Source organism: Leucoraja erinacea, chromosome 30, assembly GCF_028641065.1.
Source record: "Leucoraja erinacea ecotype New England chromosome 30, Leri_hhj_1, whole genome shotgun sequence".
Classification (NCBI taxonomy): Eukaryota; Metazoa; Chordata; class Chondrichthyes; order Rajiformes; family Rajidae; genus Leucoraja; species Leucoraja erinaceus.
In genome coordinates this window covers 12,770,004-12,792,537 of record NC_073406.1, presented here as the reverse complement: position 1 = coordinate 12,792,537, position 22,534 = coordinate 12,770,004, and the positions used below count along the sequence as shown (strand labels likewise).

Below are 22,534 nucleotides of genomic sequence, written 5' to 3'. Positions count from 1 at the left end.
ATGTGGAATTGATTGTAAAGTAGTTAAAGAAGTTACCAACTCCAAACTACACCCAAGAGGTCAAGAGTGTTTAATTCTCATATGTTCTGGCAATGAAACAATGAAATTCTTACCAGTTGCAGCTTTACAGGCCCATTCATTCAATAATACAACAAACAAATAATGTACACAACAGGCGCCCCCCTCAAATGCATCTGAATTAGTTGAATGTGCTGTCTGGTAGCAAACTCCTGAGTTCTTACCATTCTCTGAAAAGATTACCATGTAGCCAGATCATTATAGAGCAAACAAAGTACATAGTGTATTAATTAATTCTCTAACTTTTATTATTTGTTTTGTATTACCGATGTGCATTGTGTTTATAGGCCTGCTATGTTGCTGCTAGAATTTCATTGTCCTGTTATTGGTAAATGTGACAATTAAACTGTTGAACCAAGAGCAACGTCCATAATAGATCATAGTTGCTGAGGTACGGCTGTGGTTATTGCTGAAGGGACTGATGGTTGCTGGAGAGAAGGTGTTCTCGAACCCAGGGAACCAGTTCCCGGTGAAATGGTGACGGGGTGAGAGTGAGATTGTGGAGCAGAAACAGCGGCATGGTGCAGGTGAGTCAGTACTTGTTTCTGTCATTTATATTCGATGTAATCACATGGCAGAGAAAAAACATTCAAAGAGATGCTTAAAGCCTCCTTGTAGAAATGCAACATTCCTATTGACTACCGGGAATCTGTGGCCCATGAACGTTCAAAGTTCCATGAACTACTGACATAGAACATTACTGTGTGTTTGAAAGAACTGACAAATTCACCTTAGTAAATAAACAAGTTTCAAAGCAATTCAATGAATTTGAAGTATTTTGAGACACTTTAACGGGATACAGCACTGTATACATTTAAGAACTGTAACTCTGGATTTTATTTCCAATACAATCATATGTTAGCCACCTTAATATGAAAAGTTATTACAGTAAATCTTGTTTTAACTGACCTCTTTATAATGGATTTCGATTATAGCGGAAGGACCTGCCCATCGCCACCTCTAGCTCGCAAAGTGCACCAGCACTGACAAGTGTTTTCTTCAGGCCGCTGACACCAATAGAGCACACTTGGTCACCCTGGGACTCCCTCCCCTCTCACCTGCTGCCGCATCTTCCTGTTGGTCGCCGCTTTGTTTGCTCCAAATCCACCGCCGCCCCCTTCTCCCATCGCTCTGTCCACTCAGCTTCTTCCCCCCTCTCCCCGAACTCTAGCTGGTGAGAGAGGTGTCCTGCCAGTGGCAGCAGCCTGGACGAAGCGCTGTCCCCAGGAGCGACAGTGTGAGCCACAACAACAGCCGCGTCGACAAGACTGGGCAGTGGGTGAAGAAGGGCTTGCTGATGAAGACCAGTGGCATTGACACCTAGTTTTATGGTGAAGCAACACAAAGTGCTGGAGTAACTCAGCAGACTGAATCAGTCTGAAGAAGGGTCGCAACGAGATCTGTACATGTGTGGATGGTTGGGTGACGTCAGGATCCAGAAATGTCTCCTGACCCGCTGAGTTACTCCAGCACTTCATGTCTTTCGGTGTATTAACCATCATCTGCATTTCCCTGTTACAACTACATACAATAATACCGTACTGGTATGGAAGATGAGATGATCATAAAGACCTGACAATTTTGATGGAAGATAGTTTGAATATTTTTTGTAAAAAAATGGATTTGGCATCAAGTAAGTATTATTGGTTGATACCTTTATTGACATTTTACTAATAGTTTACCAGCAGAATTACTGGACAAAAATTATATTTATTCCACATTAATTACAATATTTATTGTTGTCTTGGGGTGTTCAGCTACGTTTGATTGGATTAGTACTAAAAATAACCTTGTTTATTTCCTCCAACAGTTTTTAAAATGTCTGCCAGGGCCTTGGATCCCGTTATCAGCTCAAGTACCCAACAAAACTTCCAACGTGCTCTGTTAATTCTCCCATCTATCTGTGCAGGCTCCGGGTCACAGTGCCCGTCCACGTGGGCTGCAGTCCACCGAGTTACACTCTGTCCGGCACATCATTTGTGTTAAATCCAGCAACGTTTTCAAGCCTTAATAAACACGGCTTGTTCAGCAGGAATCACAGTCAACCTTTGAGATGTTATCTTGCATTTCTTTCAAATTCCTTCACCAAAAGGGACACCTGGTGAGAAATACAATATAATTATCTATATGAACACAATATATCTATTTGCATTCTAAACATGTTAATGCTTCTCTTTGTTTAAAGCTTAACTGCTAGTTTGTAGTGACTTTTTTGCAACTGGCATATGACACATGTTCATAACTGATCTAAAGTAAGGGAGTTACTATATTAATTGGCTCCACAATAGATGGATACAAATAGGAAGAGTGACTCTTTAAGAATGATTGCTGTCAGAAATTGACTCCATCTCTTAGGACTGTCAATATAAATTCATTTTGTAATTGGTTTGTATTAGCTCGTTAAGGAGACTGAAATTCTTGAGTCACAGTACCAGTTTCCAATCATTTTGAATCAGTGAGCTTTCAAAACGGATCCTCCCAGCACCAAAGAAAACATTTCCCAGTCTGATTTATTCTCCCTAAAACACTAAATTATTTAGAACACCTCTATAATATTCCATCTTAACCTTCTCTACCTTCAAGAGAAGAAGCCCTGTTCCTCTCATCTTGCTACCTCAACCCTAGTATCAGGCCTTCTATTCCCTTCTAGATACTGTAGTGGAGCTAAGAATCAGCGAATAGTAAATCAGATGCCTGGATGTTTTATATAGGTTCAACATACCTTTCCCTACTTTAAATGTTCTTTTAACAAACTCGAACTTCCTCACCTTATTTGAGTAGGTGAATGTCCAAGGCTCTCGATTGCATTTATAATTGAATCTCCTTATTGTTTGCACCAAAATCTTTAACTTCATACTTCTGGTTTAAATTCTACCTGCCCATTTCACTAGTCAGCCTCTGTTCTCCTAAACTTAATTTAAATCTACCTCACAAATGAACACTTTGCAAAAACAGCTTGTAAATCCCATTCAGATAATTAATACATGTATAAAAAAGGAGCAATGCTTCTACTACTGACCTCTGGTTTCCACCAGATTAAATAGAACCGTTGTTCACTTTCTATTTCTGTACATGGAACATTTTATATATTATTCCCTAGGAAGATATATTGAAGAATGCTAAGAAACAATAGAAATCAGATGTACCCCTTTTGGGATCACACCATCCCTTGCCAACAATCAGCCTACCAGGGAACCTCATTGCCGAGGTCAACTGTTGCCGGCCACAATTTGTCCTGGTTTTTTTTTTCTTATTTTCAGTTTCCCCAACCCCTGTCCCATACAATCAATCTGAAGGGAGGTCCCGAGCCAAAATGTCACCCATCCATTTTCTCCAGAGATGTTGCCTGACCCGCAGACTACACCCAGCATTTTGTGTCTATCTTTGGTATAAATGAGCATCTGCAGTTCCTTTTTATTACATTATAACATTGTAACATTATATTAAGTTGTCCATCATTAAAAATGAAATCCTGGATAACATCAAGCTATCCATTTATGAGGGCAATGAGTTTATGAGAGCAATCACATATTTATCCTATTCATCCCATAAACAGGCCCTTCGACCCACCAAGTCAGCGCCGACCAGTTATCCTACACACTAGGGACAATTTTCCAACTTACCGAAGCCAATTAACCTACTACGTCTTTGGAATGTGGGAGGAATACGAAGTACGCAGAGATAACGCACACGATCACAGGGAGAATATGCAAACGCCGTACAAACAGTGCCCGTAGGTATAATCAAAATCGGGTCTCTGGGGCTGTAAGGCTGCAACTCTACCGCTGCGCCACTGTGCCAGATTTCTAGCCTGTTTTGTTCAGTCCAACATTGTGTGGCTTTATCTAATAGCCCCATCTGCTTTTAATGTCGATAGGAATGTTCAGATGCATTCTATGCCACCCAAGCTCTAAATAGCACTGTCTCTAAATCTGTAGTAAAGATCGTTTACATGAGTAAATAATTACCTCAGAAAACGTGGGAGGAGAGAATAAATTTTTTTGTCACCTCATCAAATGATGTTATGGGACTTACCATCCAATGTAGCACTGGCAGAGGTTCTCATGGGATGTTGCCTGTTTAATTAGCAGCTCCACTTGAGTAGGTACGTCTAAAGTTTCATCATGGGCAAAGTCACGACCTGAAATAGAAGTCAAACACTGGCACATTAATTAACCTGATAATAAATTCAGTGTTAATCACACGACTCCTTCGTTGTGATAGAAGATTTAATCTGAATGGATTAAATAGTGAAATATGTTGTTCTTTGTGTCTTGAGTGCTATTTCCTGCCACCTTTGATATTTTTCGCCACCTTGCGTGTATGTCCCCTGTTCTCAAACCTCTGCCATTGTGAGCAGTTGCTCTTTATCTACTCTGCATGGACCAGTGTTCTTCATTACAATGTAGACAGGTGTCCAGTCCACCGAGAATGGTTATGTATGTGACTAGACTATTATCAGGGATGGGAATGGGGATAGGGAGAGAGATACAGTTGCACAGCACAGAAACAGGCCCTTTGGCTCACCATGTCCATGCTGAAGGTTTTGCTCATCTACACTAATCCCTTTTGCCCACATTTGGACTATTCTTCAATGCCTTTCTTATTCTTTCATTTATGTGAGAGTATTTCATATTCTTCCACGAGCCCGAGGAAAGGTTCCAACCCGAAACGTCACCTATCCCTGTTCTCCAGGGATGCTGCTTGTCCCGCTGAGTTACTTCAGCATTTTGTGTCTTTCCTTGGTGTATACCAGCATCTACAGTTCCTTGTTATTTCAATTTAACTTCTTCCATGTATCGCCTATTTAAGTCTAAATGCCTTTTCGAACTACCAACTGTATCGGATTCCACCACTTCTAGTGGTAACATATTGCATTCCTGTTTGCATGATGTTTCTGTGTAGTAACCAAATATCATAATTATCTAGATAACAACAATCGTGGAAATTCAATAGTGATTAGTTGACTATGAAGCATAATAACTACATATAAGTTGCTATATGAATGCAAATCATTCCTTTTTTTTTACAGAAAATCTCCATTGGTTTATGTTAAACACAAGATAATTTATTCAAAAAGCAAAGTTTAAAACAAAATGTATGAAATTACACATCAGTAGCAAAAGCTAACAAAATATTTGTGACATCTTACCAGTGAGTTTGTCTCTAACTCTGTTAATGATCTGAATTGCCTTTTTGTTGAGAGCCTCTGGCTGTACCAAGCCATCTCCAACTGAAAGAAACAGTGGCAATTACAAGCAGAACAGAGAAAGTAAAAGTGGGCTCCACGTCAGCTATAGCATTAACTTGAAGGGATCCATTGGTTGCTAAGTATTTCCAGATGACATGGAAGGGGGCCATTTTGTTCCATCGGTTTACAGTAGCTCTGATTCTCCCACTAAACTTCTCTGCAACCTATTCTCCCCGCCTGCCCATTAATTCTACTGCTCACTATCAGCCACATTGCTAATTATTCTTGCATCTGCAAACATTTTTACTGTGCCTCTGCACATTTGGGTCTCAGTCAGTTAGATTTATTACAAAAATCACATAAGTCATCTGAGCCAACCTGTTTGAATGATTAAAACAGCAAATGCTGGAAATAGCAGAAAATAATTTCTCTCTCTCAACAGATTGCTGAATTTCAGGATGATGACTTTTCATACACTGATGTGTAACTTTAAGGTAACTTACTGAAAGAATGGATGGATTCAGGTACAGTCGTTCCTGTCTTTTTATGTGCTGGTTCTCCGAGTTCTACCCCTTCCAGCAATTCTGAAACACAAAATTTAATAAAATATTCAGGGAAGCAGCAATCTAAGTATTTGTGGAGAAAATTTGAAATAAAAATAATGCTCAGTAATACAATTTGTCAACATCTGGAGGACATTACCGACTACTTCAAGTATGGATTTTTATTGTAACTAAGAGGCTATGAGTGACTAGAGTCTGATGGCAAATTCATTTGTCTAATCACCTCACCATACAAACTTATGGATAGCACATTGGGGCAGGCACAATAGCGCAGTGATCGAGTTGCTGCCTTACAGCGCCAGAGATCCGGGTTCGATCCTGACAACAGGTGCTGTCTGTATGGAGTTGTATGTTTCCCCCTGTGACCGTGTGGGTTTTCTTTGGGTGCTCCGGTTTCCTCCCACACTCCAAAGACATACAGGTTTGTAGGTTCATTGGCTTCGGTAATATTGTAAACTGCTCCTTGTGGAGGATAGTGCTAGTGTGCGGGGTGATCACTGGTCGGCGAAAACTCAGTGGGCCGAGAGGCCTGTTTCTGTACTATATCTCTAACGTCTCTAAAGTCTAAATATGGACTGTTCAGATAAAATACTCTGGGTGGAGATGATTGTCATTCTGAGACCTGAATCCAAGTCAATATATTCTGAGATGGAAAGCAAGAGGAATTGGCCTGCTATCTCGCTTCATCTTCACCAATATCCTATCCACATCATGCACCAACTCTCACCATCAGCCAATCCCAAAAGTATTGAACAACTCCAAGCTAACTACCAGAAAGCTGGGATACTCACCGGCTGTCTGACTGGTTGAGTAGGAATCTGTTTTTGTCCTGGAGCGCTTGTTACCTTTAACATTTGCTGAAGAATGGACATAAAATATTACAGTTGTCGATTCAGACCAGTGCACAATATTTAAGCCAAAACTAATCCATGGATGCATTAGTTTAAAAAAAATCCTTCAACCCCACCACTGTTTCTTAAACCTAAATTGTTAAGTGCCCTTTAACGCACCTTGTGGCTAGATGCAGATTTTAGTTGGAGATTAGAAATACTTGCACTGTTTATAAAAATCATTACATTTATTATCTGTGCTATGCAGCGTTTTCAAACTTACTTAAAGTAGCAGCAAAGTTGCTTTAACTAAGTTGAGTGATCTTGGGTTAAGGAAATGTAAGTGGTGACCCCCAAATGGCCTGGAAGTTTACAAGAATGATTCCAGGAATTAGTGGGTTTGCATAGGATGTACGTTTGACCACACTGGGCCTCACCTCGCTGGAGTTTAGACAATTGAGGGGGGACCTCAGTGAAACTTACAGAATAAAGAAAGGCATAGATAGAGTGGATGTGGAAAGGATTTTTCCACTGGTGGGAGAGTCTAGGACCAGAGGTCATAGCCTCAGAATTAAAGGGCGCTCTTTTAGAAAAGAGGTGAGGAGGAACTTCTTTAGTCAGGGGTAGTTAATCTGTGGAACCCATTGCCACGGAGGGCTGTGGGGGCCAAGTCAGTGGATATTTTTAAGGTAGAGATAGACAAATTCAGGATTAAAACAGTGTCAAGGGTTATGGGGAGAAGGCAGGAAAATGGGATGAGGAGGCAGAGATTAGCCATGATTGAATGGCGGAGTGGACTTGATTGGCCAAATACTACTCCTATAACATGAACTCATGAATGACTCGACCTGGATTTTAGGAGTCGGGAATCGCCATACATATAATTAAGTGTGCAATCCAAAGGATGCTGTCAGGGATTTTCTGCTCCTGAAACTACTGTCTCGTAGCTTTGTGCTGTGTGATCAGGGGCAATCAGTGAAATGAACTGAACTTCAGATATTTCTGAACTATTCTCAGTGAGGAAAAAATCCCTTTGTTTTATGATGTGCAATCTTAACGATGTTCTAAGCCATAACTTGAAACACAATTAAATTCAGAGACCTAATTTTATGCAACTGGAATTCCCTTCTTAGATATATACTTCAAAAATATGAAGTAAAAATACATGTATAAAATTATTTTTAAAGATGATTACATCATAACTTCAGTAACCGGTTGTTTAGAAAGCCTAGGGTAGACACAAAAAGCTGGAGTAACTCAGCAGTTCAGACAGCATCTGGAGAAAAGGAATAGGTGACATTTCGTGTTGAGACACTTCTTCAGTCTGAAGAAGAGCCTTGACCCGAAATATCACCTATTCTTTTCCCCAGAAATACTGTCTGACCTGCTGAGTTACTCCAGCTTTTTGTCTCTATCTTTGGTTTAAACCAGCATCTGCAGTTCCTTCCAACATGTTTAGAAAGCCTGATGGTCTGACATTAGACACATTGGGGCCCTATTTCCCATGCTCACTTTAATTTGACTGGATTCAACAGAAAATGTGTAATACCACTGTGTAACATCTAACAAAAGTGGTTTAAAGATGTTCTGATTTTTAACCGCAATAACATTCAATAGTCTGGCGTCCGGCAATATCCAAGTCCCAAGGGTGTTGGATAGTCGGAGCTTTACCTTATATTGCTTTCACATATGTAATTCAATGTTTATTCGTGCTCAATAAAATGACCAAAATATTACTTCAGAATTGAGATTTTTGTTTTTCTTATAGCCTGTGAAATTATTTAATTTCTTTTTTGTTAAACACTGAGGATTCTTATAACTGATGCTGGAGGAATTGGCAGGTCCACATCACCGTTCCCGTGACTGCAAAATATAAGCTGTAATTCTTCAGAATTCCCTGAATACTCACTGTCCATAAGCCTCCAATTTAGCAATGGGTCATACACAAAGGCCTCAAGCACAGCCATGACACTGTCCCGGTGCTCCCGAAGCACTTCCATCACCGTGTGACATGTAATTCGATAGTTCCCATCCAATCCTGTAACCTGAGGGACAGCAACAAGAGGATTAACTCGAAGGAATGGACTAGGATGGAGTTCAAAGTAGTTGTTTGGTAGAGCAATGAGCATTAACTATCTGCACCTCTGAATCTCAAAATCCGGTCTGAGAGGCTATAATCGAGAATCATTTTAGTTAGTTTAATGGTATAGCGTGGCCAAAGGCCCTTCGGTCCACCGAGTCCGCACCTACCAGTGATCTCTGTACACTTTCTCTAAATCATACGAATGACCAAATAAAACACGAGAAAGCTGTTCCCTGATCTTAGAGAAAGCCACTATAGATTGCTTCTGCACAGGAACTGAGTAGCAGTGAAGTAATGGGTAGGTGACGTTTTGGGTGGGGACCCTTATTCAGTCCTGAAATGTCACCAATCCATGTTCTCCAGATATGCTACCTGATCCATTGAGTTACTCCAGCATTTTGTGTCTTTCCTTGGTAAATCAGCATTTGTAGTTCCTTGTTTCTACAGCAGTGAAGTAATGTTGGACTGGGTTACAAACTATACATTACGAGTGTGGTCCAGGTAGCAAACGGTGCCAAAGGACATCACTGAACAAATACAAGCTACTTTGTATGATGGAATGCTTCATAGTGTAAAAGCTGACAATGAAGGCAGGGTCATACCTCCATAGCATTGGTTAACATCCTGGTCAGTCTGAATGGAATCTTCTCTGGGAATTTCTCTCTGGTCATTGCAACCTGCGGGAAAATGAACATTGAAACAATGCACTGGTGGAATCTGATTAGATTCACCCTCTTCCTCGTTTGTGAAGACAATATTTATGTCAATTCATTTCATACTGAGAGGTTAACTGACCTATCCAAAGCATCTATCCATGCATGTAAAATGGCAGCAAATAAGAATTTCAATGTTCCGCTACCAGCACATCGAACAATTAAACACTCATGACTATTCCTTTAGTCTAGCCCTGTGATCGATCAAATGCTTGGTCTCATGACCTAGTTTGTACACACATCATACATGAAGTCCATGCGGTGTAGTCAGTGCATGTGTGGATTTGAATTTTGCAGATATAATTTCGGGAAGCAGCTATTCCAGTCTGTTTGTCCTGATTTGATGACCTATAGCGCCTTCCAGAGGGCAGCAGGTCGAACAGTCCAAACGCAGGATGGGAGCTGTCTGTGGTGATCTTCTTTGGGGCAGCGGGGGGGGTCCATCAGGGGGGGAGAGGGCAACCCAGTCTCCACTGTTTTCCCTCTGAAGCAACTTCAGGGTGATACCCTGTAATGCAGAGACCATTTCGAGCGGTAGAAGGTCAGCCATTAGAGTCCTGCAGGACCCTCAGGAAGTGCATGCCGTAATGTCCTTAGATCAGCAGCCAAGTCGGTGCTGTGCCTCCTGAAGTCGAATGAAAATGTTCAGAGCCAGATTGTTATGTCAACTTCAGGACTTCCTCTCTGTAGGCTGCCTCGTCTCCCTTTGAAATAAGTCCGACCACAGTAGTGTCGTCAGCAAATTTGACGAGTGCGGTTCTACTCGTGAGACAGTAGTGGCTGTTGTTGTTAAACTAGATGTCTACTGTGTTTTTGCAAAGCTTAATTTAGGTTTGAGTAGTCTCACAGTCTCGGTTTGTGAGGAAATTATGTACAGATGACCAGTTTACCTAAGAATGTCCGGGATGATTGTTAAAGGCTCAAAATCACAAAGAGTCCGGACATATTATTACAATATTAAAGATGTTTCTCAAAATCATACAGTGGCACTCTGCTCAGATGGATTGACTTACCTCAAAACAATCACCAAAGTCAATATGTAAGATTTTCCCACTCAGCCGATCCAGCATCAAGTTTGATGGATGTCTGTAAAGTGAAAAAGCGCTGTTAGATTTCCTGGACAAACTGCAATGGGTTCAAAGAGATGGTGGAAGATTTCATTAGCAAAGATGAGGATAACAGGATCATCTGAATCTCTTACCGGTCTCCGAGCCCAAGGATGTAGCCCACCATTGACATCACAGCTAAAGAACGTGTGTAATTGGTTCTTCGGTCAAACCACACCTGCAGAGTACCAGAACGTAGGATAATTGTTGAAAAGCTCCTCCAAAGGAAGAAAATGCATCTTACCCATGAAGGTACACTAACACTCCTTGGTCAGAGGGGGTGTGCAGTTGAAACGCACTGTTTCATTCTTTGCATTGCATTGATATTTACAAGATTTCTTGAAGAAGAGTACACTTGTGTCTCATGCTAGTTACTTTTACATAATCTAACAATGTAAAATTATTATTTTTTAAACTGCAGGTGAAGTTATACTCTTGAGTGTGAAGTCTTGCTCAACAAGATTGGATATTGGAAAATCAACAGCAGGATTTGTAGCACTCATGCTTTTCTACAGATGAAATTATTGCAACATTTTGTTACGTTTATATGTATTATAGGAATGACATTGAATCTACTGCATCAATTGTGAAGTTAGCAATCTGAAGTTAGACTTGATTATGAAATTCCATTGAAAAAGAGTTCCTTGAAAATTAAGATAATACACGGATGGATTCAATTGAGGTTTGCTGCAATGTTCAAGCAAAGCTATCTATATTTAGGAGAATTAAGTCATATTCAGTTAACAGTACATATGTTTTTGTGGAATCTGACATTAAAGTTGAACTATTAGTTTGACGCGTAAGCTCATAACATCACCTCTCAAAAAACAAAAACACTGAGAGGAGAAAGTGGGCTACGGCCAAACGGAAAGGGAAAATCAAGTATATAATTTGATGTAGCCCAGCATCAGACCTCTGAGTAAAGGGTCCTCATTTAAAAGGTCCACTACATTAAAAAATAGACACAAAGTGCTGGATTATCTCAGTGAGTCAGGCAGCAACTGTGGAGAATATGGATAGTAACCCTTCTTCAGAACCATTCTCAAGAGATGCAGCCTGAATTTATTCCAGCACTTTGTATTTTTTTGGAAAACTAGCATCTTCAGTTCCATGTGGCTCCAGTCCATTTCATATGCTATTGCTTTTTGCTTCAGACTTTGAATTTTAATTTTAAACCAATCTAAAATTAATTACATGATTATGCTTTATTGAAAAGAGATATTATTTTATATTTGATGTTGATCATTGGATTGCTAACTAAGCATTTACTAAATATATTGAGTAAAATAAATATTGATGACGAGGCAGTTCTACGGTAGGGTAGACTTTCATCTTTATTGCCTCCATTCCACAATGATTGGACAATCCAATAAAGATGAAATTCTAATATTTTTGTTTTCAGAAAATAATACTCAATGCTGGATGAAGCTACATATTGAACAAAGCATCACCTCAGAACTGGGGCTCTTTAGCCATAACAACTTGGCCAGATCGTCGCCAGCTGTATTATTCACTGCATGTTCAAACACTTCAACTTTCTGCATCAGAGTGAGGTGATCGTAGTCTGGAGCCATCTGTTTAAAGAAAATCAAACCATTCAGTAAAGTAATGTCAGCAAAGACTGATTTTCATTGTTTGAAAACGGGTAGATAGAAAGGGAGTTACTAGAGAGCTGCTGAAATCTAATTCAACGAAAGAAGGGAAATAGCCATAAATATTATCACAAAAGGCAATTTACCTCCACTTGATGAATTAGTTTCATTTCATACAATTAGTATCTTGAAAGATACTAATTGCCCACTCAGCAGTCACAAGACTGCAGCTTTGATCGACATTGAGAAATTAATCCAAAGAATAATCATATGGGCCAATATTTTTATGCCCAAGGCAAATCCACCACTCCTCTTTTACACTTCCTACAAGCCTAGCCTTTGTTTAACCTCCAAATTGCTGAGTGTTGGGATTGCAGAAGAGCGAGTGGTGGGCTGTTCTTTCAGAGGGTGTGAGATTGGTGTGGGTAAGAAAGGTGAAGAAGTCGAGACAGTTGGCACAGGCAGTTGGAAATAAAAAGGTCCAAAGAGGTTAGATAGCCAGCAGGGGGAGTCCATGAGTCTGAAGAAAGTTGCTTACCCAAAATGTCACTATTCATGTTCATCTCCAAAGATACTGCCTTATCCGCTGAGTTACTCCAGCACTTTGTGTCTTCCTTTGTTTAACCTGCTGTTTTTGCTATACACTAACTCCACTTTTGTCCTTTAACCTTATCCACCCTATTGAAAATATTATCTTTTGTCTTTCCCCTTCTCCTCAACTTTCTCTGCATCTCAAATCTGAAATCCATCACTTTTTACAGTTCTAATTATGTCATCATCATGAAACGGTATTTTGTCTCACTCCGTGATGCCTGAGTCACTGGTAGAGCTGCTGCCTCCCAGCGCCAGAGACCTGGGCTCAATTCTGACCTCGGGTGCTGTCTGTGTGCCATTTGCACATTCTCCCTGTGACTTGCATTGGTTTCCTCCCGGCACCTTAGTTTCCTCCAACACCCCAAAGACATACAGGTTTGTAGGTAAATTGGCCTCTGTAATTGGCCCCTAATGTATAGGAAGTAGATGAGAAAGTGACATAACATAGACCTAGTGTTAACGGTTGATCGATGGTCGGTGTGGACTCGGTGGGCCGAATGGCCAGTTTCCACGTTGTATCTCTAAACTAAACTAAAGTACTTCGGGTAATTTTTGTCCTGATTTCAGATGTCTAGTATCAACTGTATTTTAACGATGAAACTTAAACTACATAAGAATTTTGTGGATGCCAGAGAAAAGATACAGGACTTTGAACATGCATTATCTTTTACATACACTTAAAAATATTGTACGGCTTTTAAAGTGCTCTAGCATGTAAATGAATAAATAGTTAAATGTACCCTATTCCCAAACTGCCCATGCATTGGTATTTGATGAACTGAACGCATAATAAATCTCAGTTTCCAATCACCTTTTAAGCCTGAATCAGTCCTTTGCTGTCAGATTGCAAATTTCATCGGCCGATTTATCATAATCAAATGCTATCATAGAAACATAGACATAGAAACATAGAAATTAGGTGCAGGAGCAGGCCATTCGGCCCTTCGAGCTTGCACCGCCATTCAATATGATCATGGCTGATCATCCAACTCAGTATCCCGTACCTGCCTTCTCTCCATACCCCCTGATCCCCTTAGCCACAAGGGCCACATCTAACTACCTCTTAAATATAGCCAATGAACTGGCCTCGACTACCCTCTGTGGCAGAGAAATGCATCAATATTTGATGCATTTGTTGCTTCATTGCAAATCACAAGCAGGCACCATGGCCCCAATTATCACGGGATGATGACCTTGAACTAGAACAGTACAAGGTTAGGGGTTTTCCATTTTGGAAATGGAAGGAAAACGAGAGGAAGAAGTGAATATCCCCGACAGGGTGGCCGAGATTAGGTGAAACTGAGAGATGGTGCGTGGCAAAAAGAAAAAGGTCAACAAAAGATAAGTCTGTGAGGAATGTTAATGAGTTTATCACAGATAGGGAAATATTGGCCTCTGTGTTTATCTATTAACTGAATGCCAATCAAAGCGGCAGGCTGGACTGGCAGACAAAGTACTGGAGCAACTCAGCGGGTCAGGCAGCAACTCTGGAGGAAACGGATGGGTGACATTTTGGGTCGGAAACCTTCTTCAGACTGATTGTGGTGGGGAGGGTGTGGGGAAAGCTGGGAGAGAGGAGGGGCAGGCCAAATCCTGGCGAGTGTTACGTGGAAAAAACAGGACTCAAAGTGCTGAAGTAACTCAGCGGGTCAGGCAGCATCCCTGGAAAACATGGATAGTAATTAATATCTTTAGGAAGTGAATCAAATAAAACAAATTAATTTAATCACATCTATCCTTGCTTGGCAGCATGACTTGACCACTAATGATTCAGGAGGAAATCTAAGTTTTTAGGGAAGTGCGATTAAAACAAAATCGCGATTTAGTTGGCATAAAAACAAATGAATATTTCAAATAAATTTGCAGAATAGCCTACTCTCAGCATGATGCGGTGCTCGATGTTCAGCAGTATCTTCTTCTTCTCGCGGTAGTCTCGAATGAGCGCATGCAGAGTGTCGCAGTGCGGGACCCAGCCAATCAGACCGGAGTTTGTAGACAGAGGAATGACAGCATACCTTTGAATGCTGGAGAAAATAAAATCCAGAAACGTTCAGTGAAACATCTAAATCCATTCTATATTTCCCCTCCCTCCCCCCGTCCAAATAGAACACTTTTTTGTTAAAGATCTTGGCGGCATTAGGTTACAATAGACCATAGACACCCAGCTTGCATTCTTGGGCTGATGTCATGTTTGCATTTAACACTGTTAAAAATACATTTATTATTTTTCACGAATGCTGAACACAATATTTTACTGGCTTCATATTACTAAAAATCTGTCGCATTTCTGAACACCTTTTCTTCGACATTGTTAGGTAGATGCCAACGTCATAGCTACAATGCAACAAATTGCTCGAAGCTTTGAGTATGTCACTTCAGCTGGCAGTCGAGATCTTGTCAGTGGCCTGGCACACACACACATTTATTTCTCAATTAAGGATTGAACCATATTGAGCAGTGGATATTTTTAAGGCAGAAATAGATGGATTCTTGATTAGTACAGGTGCCAAAGGTTATGGGGAGAAGGCAGGATAATGGGGATAGGAGGGAGAGATAGATCAGCCATAATTGAATGGCGTAGATTTGATGGGCCGAAAGGCCAAATTCTTTTCCTATTCCTTATGACCTTATCAGCAGACAGTGACATCTTGAGGCAAGTTGCTTACGAAAAGCAGAACAGAATCATGTTGAGCTGCTGACTATTGTTCAAACATTTCACCCACATCTCTCACTGTTTAGCTTTTTTATCGTTAATAGGGAGTTTTTATTACAAAATTTGCAGTTTGCAGAGTACTGCATTGATGAAAACTCCTTTTAAAATGCAGTTTGCAGACATCGACCGTCAGATGATAACATTGTCAGCTGTATCCACGATGCACTCGAGCTCCTGTGGAGACCAGCATTCACGGAAGGCCCCGTGGACAACACGTGCTCCCTCCAAAAGAAAATCAGCTTTTTCGGAGTGTGTCAGCAGGTATGGAAATGGCGCAACACAGAAGACATGGGACACGTAGCTGACTGATCCATCAGTGATAACGATCAGACAGATCCCAGCGCGAGATTATAGATTGTGGGATCATATTTCTTCTCTATCTAGACCACAGATGCATCACCATCTCTAATCACCTAGGTTTCACACAGCACAATGAAAATACCCATTACACTGTGAAAGCTTTAGAATGAAATTTTCCACCAAGGAGCAATAGGTAAATCATAAACAAGTGGATGGATGTACAGTTAGAATATAAAGCCATCTTCTGTGTTGGGCCATATCCACACCAACTCCGAAAAACTGATCTTCTGGATTCAGCCAGCTCAGGCAGTGATGGTGTGATATTTTGCAGCAGGTACATTCAGAATATCTTCTGCCCCTTGACACGCTCTGACAACAGATTTGCAAAACAGCAATGCTACGATTGGAGAGCAAGAGAAAGGAGTGACAGGTTGGCAGTAGCGACTAACGGGATATTTCTGTGAATTTGTTTGGCTTGATGTCATGCAAATTCATGGGGTTGAGAATCAATGTAAAGATCTAGGAGCTGCAAGCATCCACAACATATTGCTGTTGGCTCCCTTGATCCTCCTCCAACAGGACAAGCTGCAGAATGTGTCCTGATGGATAACTCTGGATAGTAATCACCTTTTGTGTATGATTTTGAGCAAGGACAGATCTACCACGGGTGGTGAAAACCGCGCAGCTACCGCTCTCTTCATGCCCTACACCGAAAACTGTTAGAGCACAGTCATTGTCCCACCCCCTGACTGTTTTCCCTCAGGGAGGTGGTACACAGGGCTGTACTAGAGGTTTTGCTACAATAATACCATCACATTGCTGAACTCGGAGTCCTGCCGATAGATTTCTCCAGTCCCTCCGTCCACATTGTTTGATGATTCTGTATTTTTATTTCTATATTGCACTACTACTACTACTACGGACTGACGCTAAACTGCATTCCGTTGTACCCATACTTGTATTTGTGCAATGACATTAAAGTTGAATTGAATTGAATGAACTTGCTGTGATTGTTTCTGACAAAGATGCTGAAACCAATAACGTAGGTTTAGATTCGCATGAATGTGAGGTTGGTTGTTGGCATGGGCTGGCGGGTCTATTGTGATTATGGCTTCAAAAGCACTATACTGTAATCAATTTACTTACTCTTCAATTAAATAACAGGAATAGTTGAAATGGAAGGAAAACTGTAAACTGAATACAATGAGTACTGATTTTCGATAACGAAACATGACAATACCCGAGGTTCTTCCGCAGAGAGGCTGGGTCATTGGCGAGTAAGGTATTCACCAATCCAAATAGTTGCATCACCCTCTCATCCTGACGCAGGTCTTCATGACCCTTCAGCAAGAACATGAATTCATGGCCGTTACTTCCTACAGGGAATCAGATAAAATATTATTAAATTTGATTTGGGGGAAAAAAAACTGCCGCAAAGCTTTATCAGGTTTGAAGAGCAACAGGAATCAAACTTGTTGTCAATTTGGACAAAGGCTTCCTCCTGTTACATTGTGCAACATGGCGAACCTCATAATGACATCACTTCTGACTGACTTCCATAATCTGGTTCAGTCAGTTACGAGAAAAAATCCATCACAGCTGCACTATTTATTTCTCCGTTTTGTTTAAATTAAGACTTCAAGGTTTGATTTGCTTTGCTTAGTGCGTTCCAGTGAAAGAAAAGGAAGGAATTAACTCCCGAAGGGTAGGTGGAGATCATGCGGATTAAGTACATGTACCTGTTTCTATTTCCTGCCTAGCAACTGGGTTAAAACGGCACCACAGGGGGAAGGGAAAATAATAATGATTCGGATGTCAGTAGGGTTGGCCATGATTACCTAGGGCAAGGTCAGAGATCATGGTGGAAGAATGTCATTAAGATGCTGAAGAGATTTACCAGGATGCCACTTGGATACTAGGATGCTACTTGGGTGTTGTGGGCCTAAGTTAACGGGAGAGAGCTCTTTTCTTAATGCACGGGAAGCTGAGGAGTAACCTTATTGAACTGTACAAATGCAAGACAGGCAGGGATACAGTGAACACGCAGTCTTTTTCCCCGGGTATAGGATTCCAAAATTACAAGACATAGGCTACGGTGAGAAAGGAAAGATTTAAGGACCTCAAGGGCAAGTTTTTCCACAGAAGAGAGTTTATATCTGAAAAGATCTGCCAGAGGAAGCTATTAGAAGAGGATACAACACCAACTAAAAGTCATTTGGGCAGATATATGGATAAGAAGATTGATTTAGAGGGCTATGGGCCAAATGCAAGCATGTGGGACTGACTTTGGGCCGTCGGGCCTATTTCCATGTTCCATAGCTCTATCACTCTATGGGAAAGGTAGCAATTGGTAGGATAGATGGGGACGGGAGATGCATGCCCTTCAACAACTTTAATTGCCCGTAAGCTGGGTTGCCTTTTATAGGAAGATTTCCCTGAGCTTTGGCATACCCACATGACAGCTGTAAAATATCATTGGAACTCCCTTGTATACCATATAACCAAAACTTCAAGATGTTAATAGAGTTTCAAATTGTTTATTATGGCACACTTGGTCCCAGAAATTTGCTGCTGCTTTATGTTGAGTTCAGAGGCCGCGTTCTCCCTTGTTATATTCATTCCTCTTTAAAAAGTCTTAGTGTTCACATCTTCATTCGGTATTCTCAATGAAAAGTAAAATACCAGAAACCGGATAGTATCTAGTTGCTTTGCTTTTGAGATCCTGCTCTGAGAAAGAAATAGAGAAGCTAATTAAAAACTGGCAATTTGGAAAGCATTTTGCTCTTACCCATGATGGTCAGCTTCCTTGGCCGTTGTTTAGAGGTTATGACCTGAAGGGAAGGAGCAATTGATTGAATCCGGATGATCGGCTGATTCGGATCATAGGTACCTGGTACAGCCAATTCTAAATCACGACACATCAGTAGTTTAGGTGACACATACTGGAGTTCCAGGGAGGTGAGCTAGATGGAAATATGAAGTGCAGATCATTTCAATGATCAATAAGTAATTATATAATTAAATGCGTGCAATGGGTTCTTTCCCCCATCATAAAGTTTTATGCTTGCGCCTTATCGTAAAAGTACCGGAACTATCAATTGTCTGGCAGTGTTTACGCAGGCTACAACAGGGCTCTGTTCCAGAGAACTGTTCCTAACGCGAGCAGTACGCAAGTAGGAAATGCGGCCTCCACCATTAATTTAATTTTAAAAAAATGCTAACCAAGGCCAATGTGAAGTTAAACCAGGGTGGTTTACTGAATCAAAAAGGGTGCAGAGTGGTTTACAGGGAATGCACCTTAAACCTACGCCCTTCAGTTTAATACTTCCCTACCCTGGAGAAATGACTGTGTCTATTCATCTTCTCGCCACACCCTTATGATGTTATATGCCTCTGCAAGATCATCCCTCAGCCTCCACAGCTCCAGGCAACATTGTCCTAACCCTCCTTGTAACTCAAATGCTCCCGTCCCTGTAACATCCCTGTGAATCCTTTTTGCACCCTTTCCAGTTTAATGCCACTTTCAGCCTTCTTGTTGCGATTTCATTAGAATTATGGACTGTTTTTATTGCCCATGACTTTGGCAAAAACATAAATAAAAGGCTAATTCTTCAGTGAACAATCGCAAAGTTACCATACTTTTGAAAGTTGTCTGAATATTGATCTATGAAACCTGCTGTTACATTTGACATCATTCGATTACTACAACACACTAATTTTCTGGTTCAATTCACGGCCATTCCTGAGGTGTAAATACCCTTTAGCATGCACAGGTGCTCAACAAATGTCACTGCGACAAATATGTTTACAAGTCATGCTTCGTACAAGAACACAAAGGTAGTATTTTTTCTTAGAAACCAGAACCCACCTGGGGCAGCTGTTTTGAAATGCGTCGGAACACGTGATAGTACAGGTCCCACGCTTGAGTGAGGTCTTTGACATTTCCAGACCTCATGTACTTTCGACACCATTCCTGGGCCTCCATTAAATCCCTGCCGTATGCCTGTCGAAACAAGCATCGTCAGTTTAGTCAGATACATGCCAATTAAAACAATACTCAACCAACAATGGTTCGAGGGTGGCTCAGTGGCACAGCGGTAGAGTTGCTGCCTCACAATGCCAGAGATCCATGTTTAATCCTGACTGCAGCTGCTGTCTGTACAGAGTTTATATGTTCTTCCTGCGACCGTGTGGGTTTTCTCCAGGTGCTTCAGTTTCCTCCCACGTTTCAAATACATGCAGGTTTGTGGGTTAATTGATTGCTGTAAATTGTCCCTAGTGTGTTTATAGAACTAGTGTGCGGGGATCGCTAGTTGGTTCGCACTTGGTGGACCGAAGGGTCTGTTTCCATGCATGCAGTATCTCTAAAACTAAAAACTAAAACTAAGAATGGATATTCTTGCTAAACATCTTCATTTACAATAAAGCCTTCTGTCCCTTAGAGGTACTTCGGGTGTAAATAAAATAATAGCTTTATAGTTATTCAGATATTTACGATGGAAAGATTTCCATTAATTACGTCTTTTTTGAAAGTTTAAAAAAATACTGAGTCATAGAATCATAGAGTGACACTATGTGGAAACAGGCCCTTCAGCCCAACTTGCCCACACTGGCCAACAGGTCCCAGCTACACTAGTCCCACCTGCTCACATTTGGTCCATATCCTTCCAAACCTGTTATCCATGTATCCACTTGTTCATTGAACAGCAGAGGATATTTTGAACATATAAGAGCATCATTTCAAAGTGCAACTGGAATGTTGTGCTATACTAGAAAATGGACAGCATTGTCAAAGGACATTATGAGAACAGAATGAAACAGCATTCATTCATTTGGAATGAAAAGCAAATAAATGGAAATCTGAAATAAAAAGCAAAGAACTGTAAGATGCAGAGATCTGTAATAAAATCTGAAAATGCCAAAAAAAGAGAGGCCATTGTGGAAAAGTACTTGTTTAAAGGTTATCTCTGTTAACCAGTATCAAAAGATCTGTAATGGAAAATCTTGTAGAAAATGCCAAAAAGGCAGGAACATTCTGATTGCGAAGTCAGCCATGATCCATGTTGCTGGTCTAAGGGAGAAAGACTCCTGCACCTAACAAAGAATTAATTTTTTTTTAAAGTTCAAACTCCACTAGATGGCTCTGTAAAGACTACTTCAAGTTCAAACTTTCATGTATCAAAAAAGTAACATTTTATATTTAAATTGGAACAATTCTTGTAGACTTTCATTCAACTCATGCACATGTTAAGGCAGGAACGGGGTACTGATTGCGAATGATCAGCCATGATCACATTGAATTGCTGGCTCTAAGGGCAGAATGGCTTACTCCTGCACCTATTGTCTATTCCAAACAATTTAAAAGAATTAATTTTTTTTTTAAAAACAAGTTCCTAAAAGTCTCGTTTTTTTGATGCTAGATCAGGAACCTCACAGTCTGTTCTCTGAGGACGCCACCACAAGATATACTCCCACTAGATGGCAGGTTACCCAGGCTAAATGTAAAGAGGATTACACAAAAAAGCTGGAGAAACTCAGCGGGTGCAGCAGCATCTATGGAGCGAAGGAAATAGGCAACGTTTCGGGCCGAAACCCTTCTTCAGAATGTAAAGAGGTTGCTCCCTAAACTACAACTGGCTCACAGCTTTCTTGCTTTGGAAACATTTTATGGTACTTGCATTGCAGTTTGCACACAGAATGCCATCATGCATGTACTTATGTATTCTTTCATTATTTAAAAAGCACAATTTCTCTTTTTCTAATAAAACTGTTCGGTGAACTATTGTAACTTTGTCAGCTCCAGAAACGTGACAACTCTTGTGTGCTGCCCAGGTGTGGTCTGCTGTATGATTTTACTGGGTTGTATGCAAAACAAAGCATTTCACTGTACCTAGGTACACGTGCCAAGACAGGAAGAATCATTTGCTACCCTTGCTAATCAAGGAAGTTAAAGTATGAGTATTTAAAGTTACACACAGTTAATATTTAATGGTTTTGAATAATGTACCCAAAATGCAGAAATGACTTGCATTTGTTTAACAAAATATAATAACTTTAAAAAGGATAGTGGAATAGATGCTGAGGAATGATTTTGCCCCTTCCTGTTGGAGTGGGAGAAAGCTGAATGATTTGTACTTCAACCTGCAGGAGGCGACGTGTCCACATACACGACACGCCTACTCTGCAATGCTGTTACGGAGAATTTGGAACTGAACAGTAACGGAACTCGAAGTCCAGTACATATTACTCAACAAAGTAGTCCAGTTATAGTTTGGCCTGTACCTGGTTGAAGGAGGTTTCCTTGAGGGTTTGTGGACCCCGTTCCATCATGGCATGCAAAGGCTCAAGAACGGCAAACATTCCTTTAACATTTCTCTCTCCAAAGTAAAGTCTCGATGCTTCCTCCAAGCCTTCATGCCACATTTCATGCCACAGAATGGCAACTCGAATAAGTTCCTCACTCACCTGAAATACAAAACAAGTAGTTTTTCAAACGCTGCTGGTGCTGCACAGGTACAAATACCATCAGTGGAATCAATCATATTTAAAACTAGTAAATAATGTATGTTGGAGAATTGCATGATATTCATCTTTAGGCACATATCCTGTACAGAAATTTATAAAACTTCACAAACATACAAGGACATAAGAATCAAGAACCCTACAAGGTCATTTGCCACTCATCCACGCCATAGCCGAGCTTCTATCTTTAGTTATAGTTTTAGAGATACAGCTCGAAAACAGGCCCTTCAGCCCACCGAGTCTGCACTG

At 40.7% G+C, this 22,534-nt stretch overlaps 1 protein-coding gene across 1 annotated transcript in view; it reads right to left on the bottom strand.

Annotated features, from left to right (window-relative positions):
• Nucleotides 1-1,716: 1,716 nt before the first annotated feature.
• The window catches only part of mtor (mechanistic target of rapamycin kinase), a 181,979-nt gene continuing 161,161 nt past the window's right edge, over nucleotides 1,717-22,534 (bottom strand). Inside the window, exons 44-58 of the mRNA XM_055659446.1 lie at nucleotides 22,046-22,228; nucleotides 19,632-19,766; nucleotides 18,552-18,726; nucleotides 17,004-17,139; nucleotides 14,627-14,774; nucleotides 12,016-12,138; nucleotides 10,660-10,742; nucleotides 10,472-10,544; nucleotides 9,348-9,422; nucleotides 8,572-8,707; nucleotides 6,624-6,689; nucleotides 5,773-5,853; nucleotides 5,231-5,311; nucleotides 4,114-4,219; nucleotides 1,717-2,176 (exon numbers count right to left, since the gene is read on the bottom strand). Of these exons, the coding sequence (XP_055515421.1) occupies nucleotides 2,161-2,176; nucleotides 4,114-4,219; nucleotides 5,231-5,311; nucleotides 5,773-5,853; nucleotides 6,624-6,689; nucleotides 8,572-8,707; nucleotides 9,348-9,422; nucleotides 10,472-10,544; nucleotides 10,660-10,742; nucleotides 12,016-12,138; nucleotides 14,627-14,774; nucleotides 17,004-17,139; nucleotides 18,552-18,726; nucleotides 19,632-19,766; nucleotides 22,046-22,228 (1,617 nt within the window). The 3' untranslated portion in view covers nucleotides 1,717-2,160. The remainder of the gene's footprint in view (nucleotides 2,177-4,113; nucleotides 4,220-5,230; nucleotides 5,312-5,772; nucleotides 5,854-6,623; nucleotides 6,690-8,571; nucleotides 8,708-9,347; nucleotides 9,423-10,471; nucleotides 10,545-10,659; nucleotides 10,743-12,015; nucleotides 12,139-14,626; nucleotides 14,775-17,003; nucleotides 17,140-18,551; nucleotides 18,727-19,631; nucleotides 19,767-22,045; nucleotides 22,229-22,534) is intronic.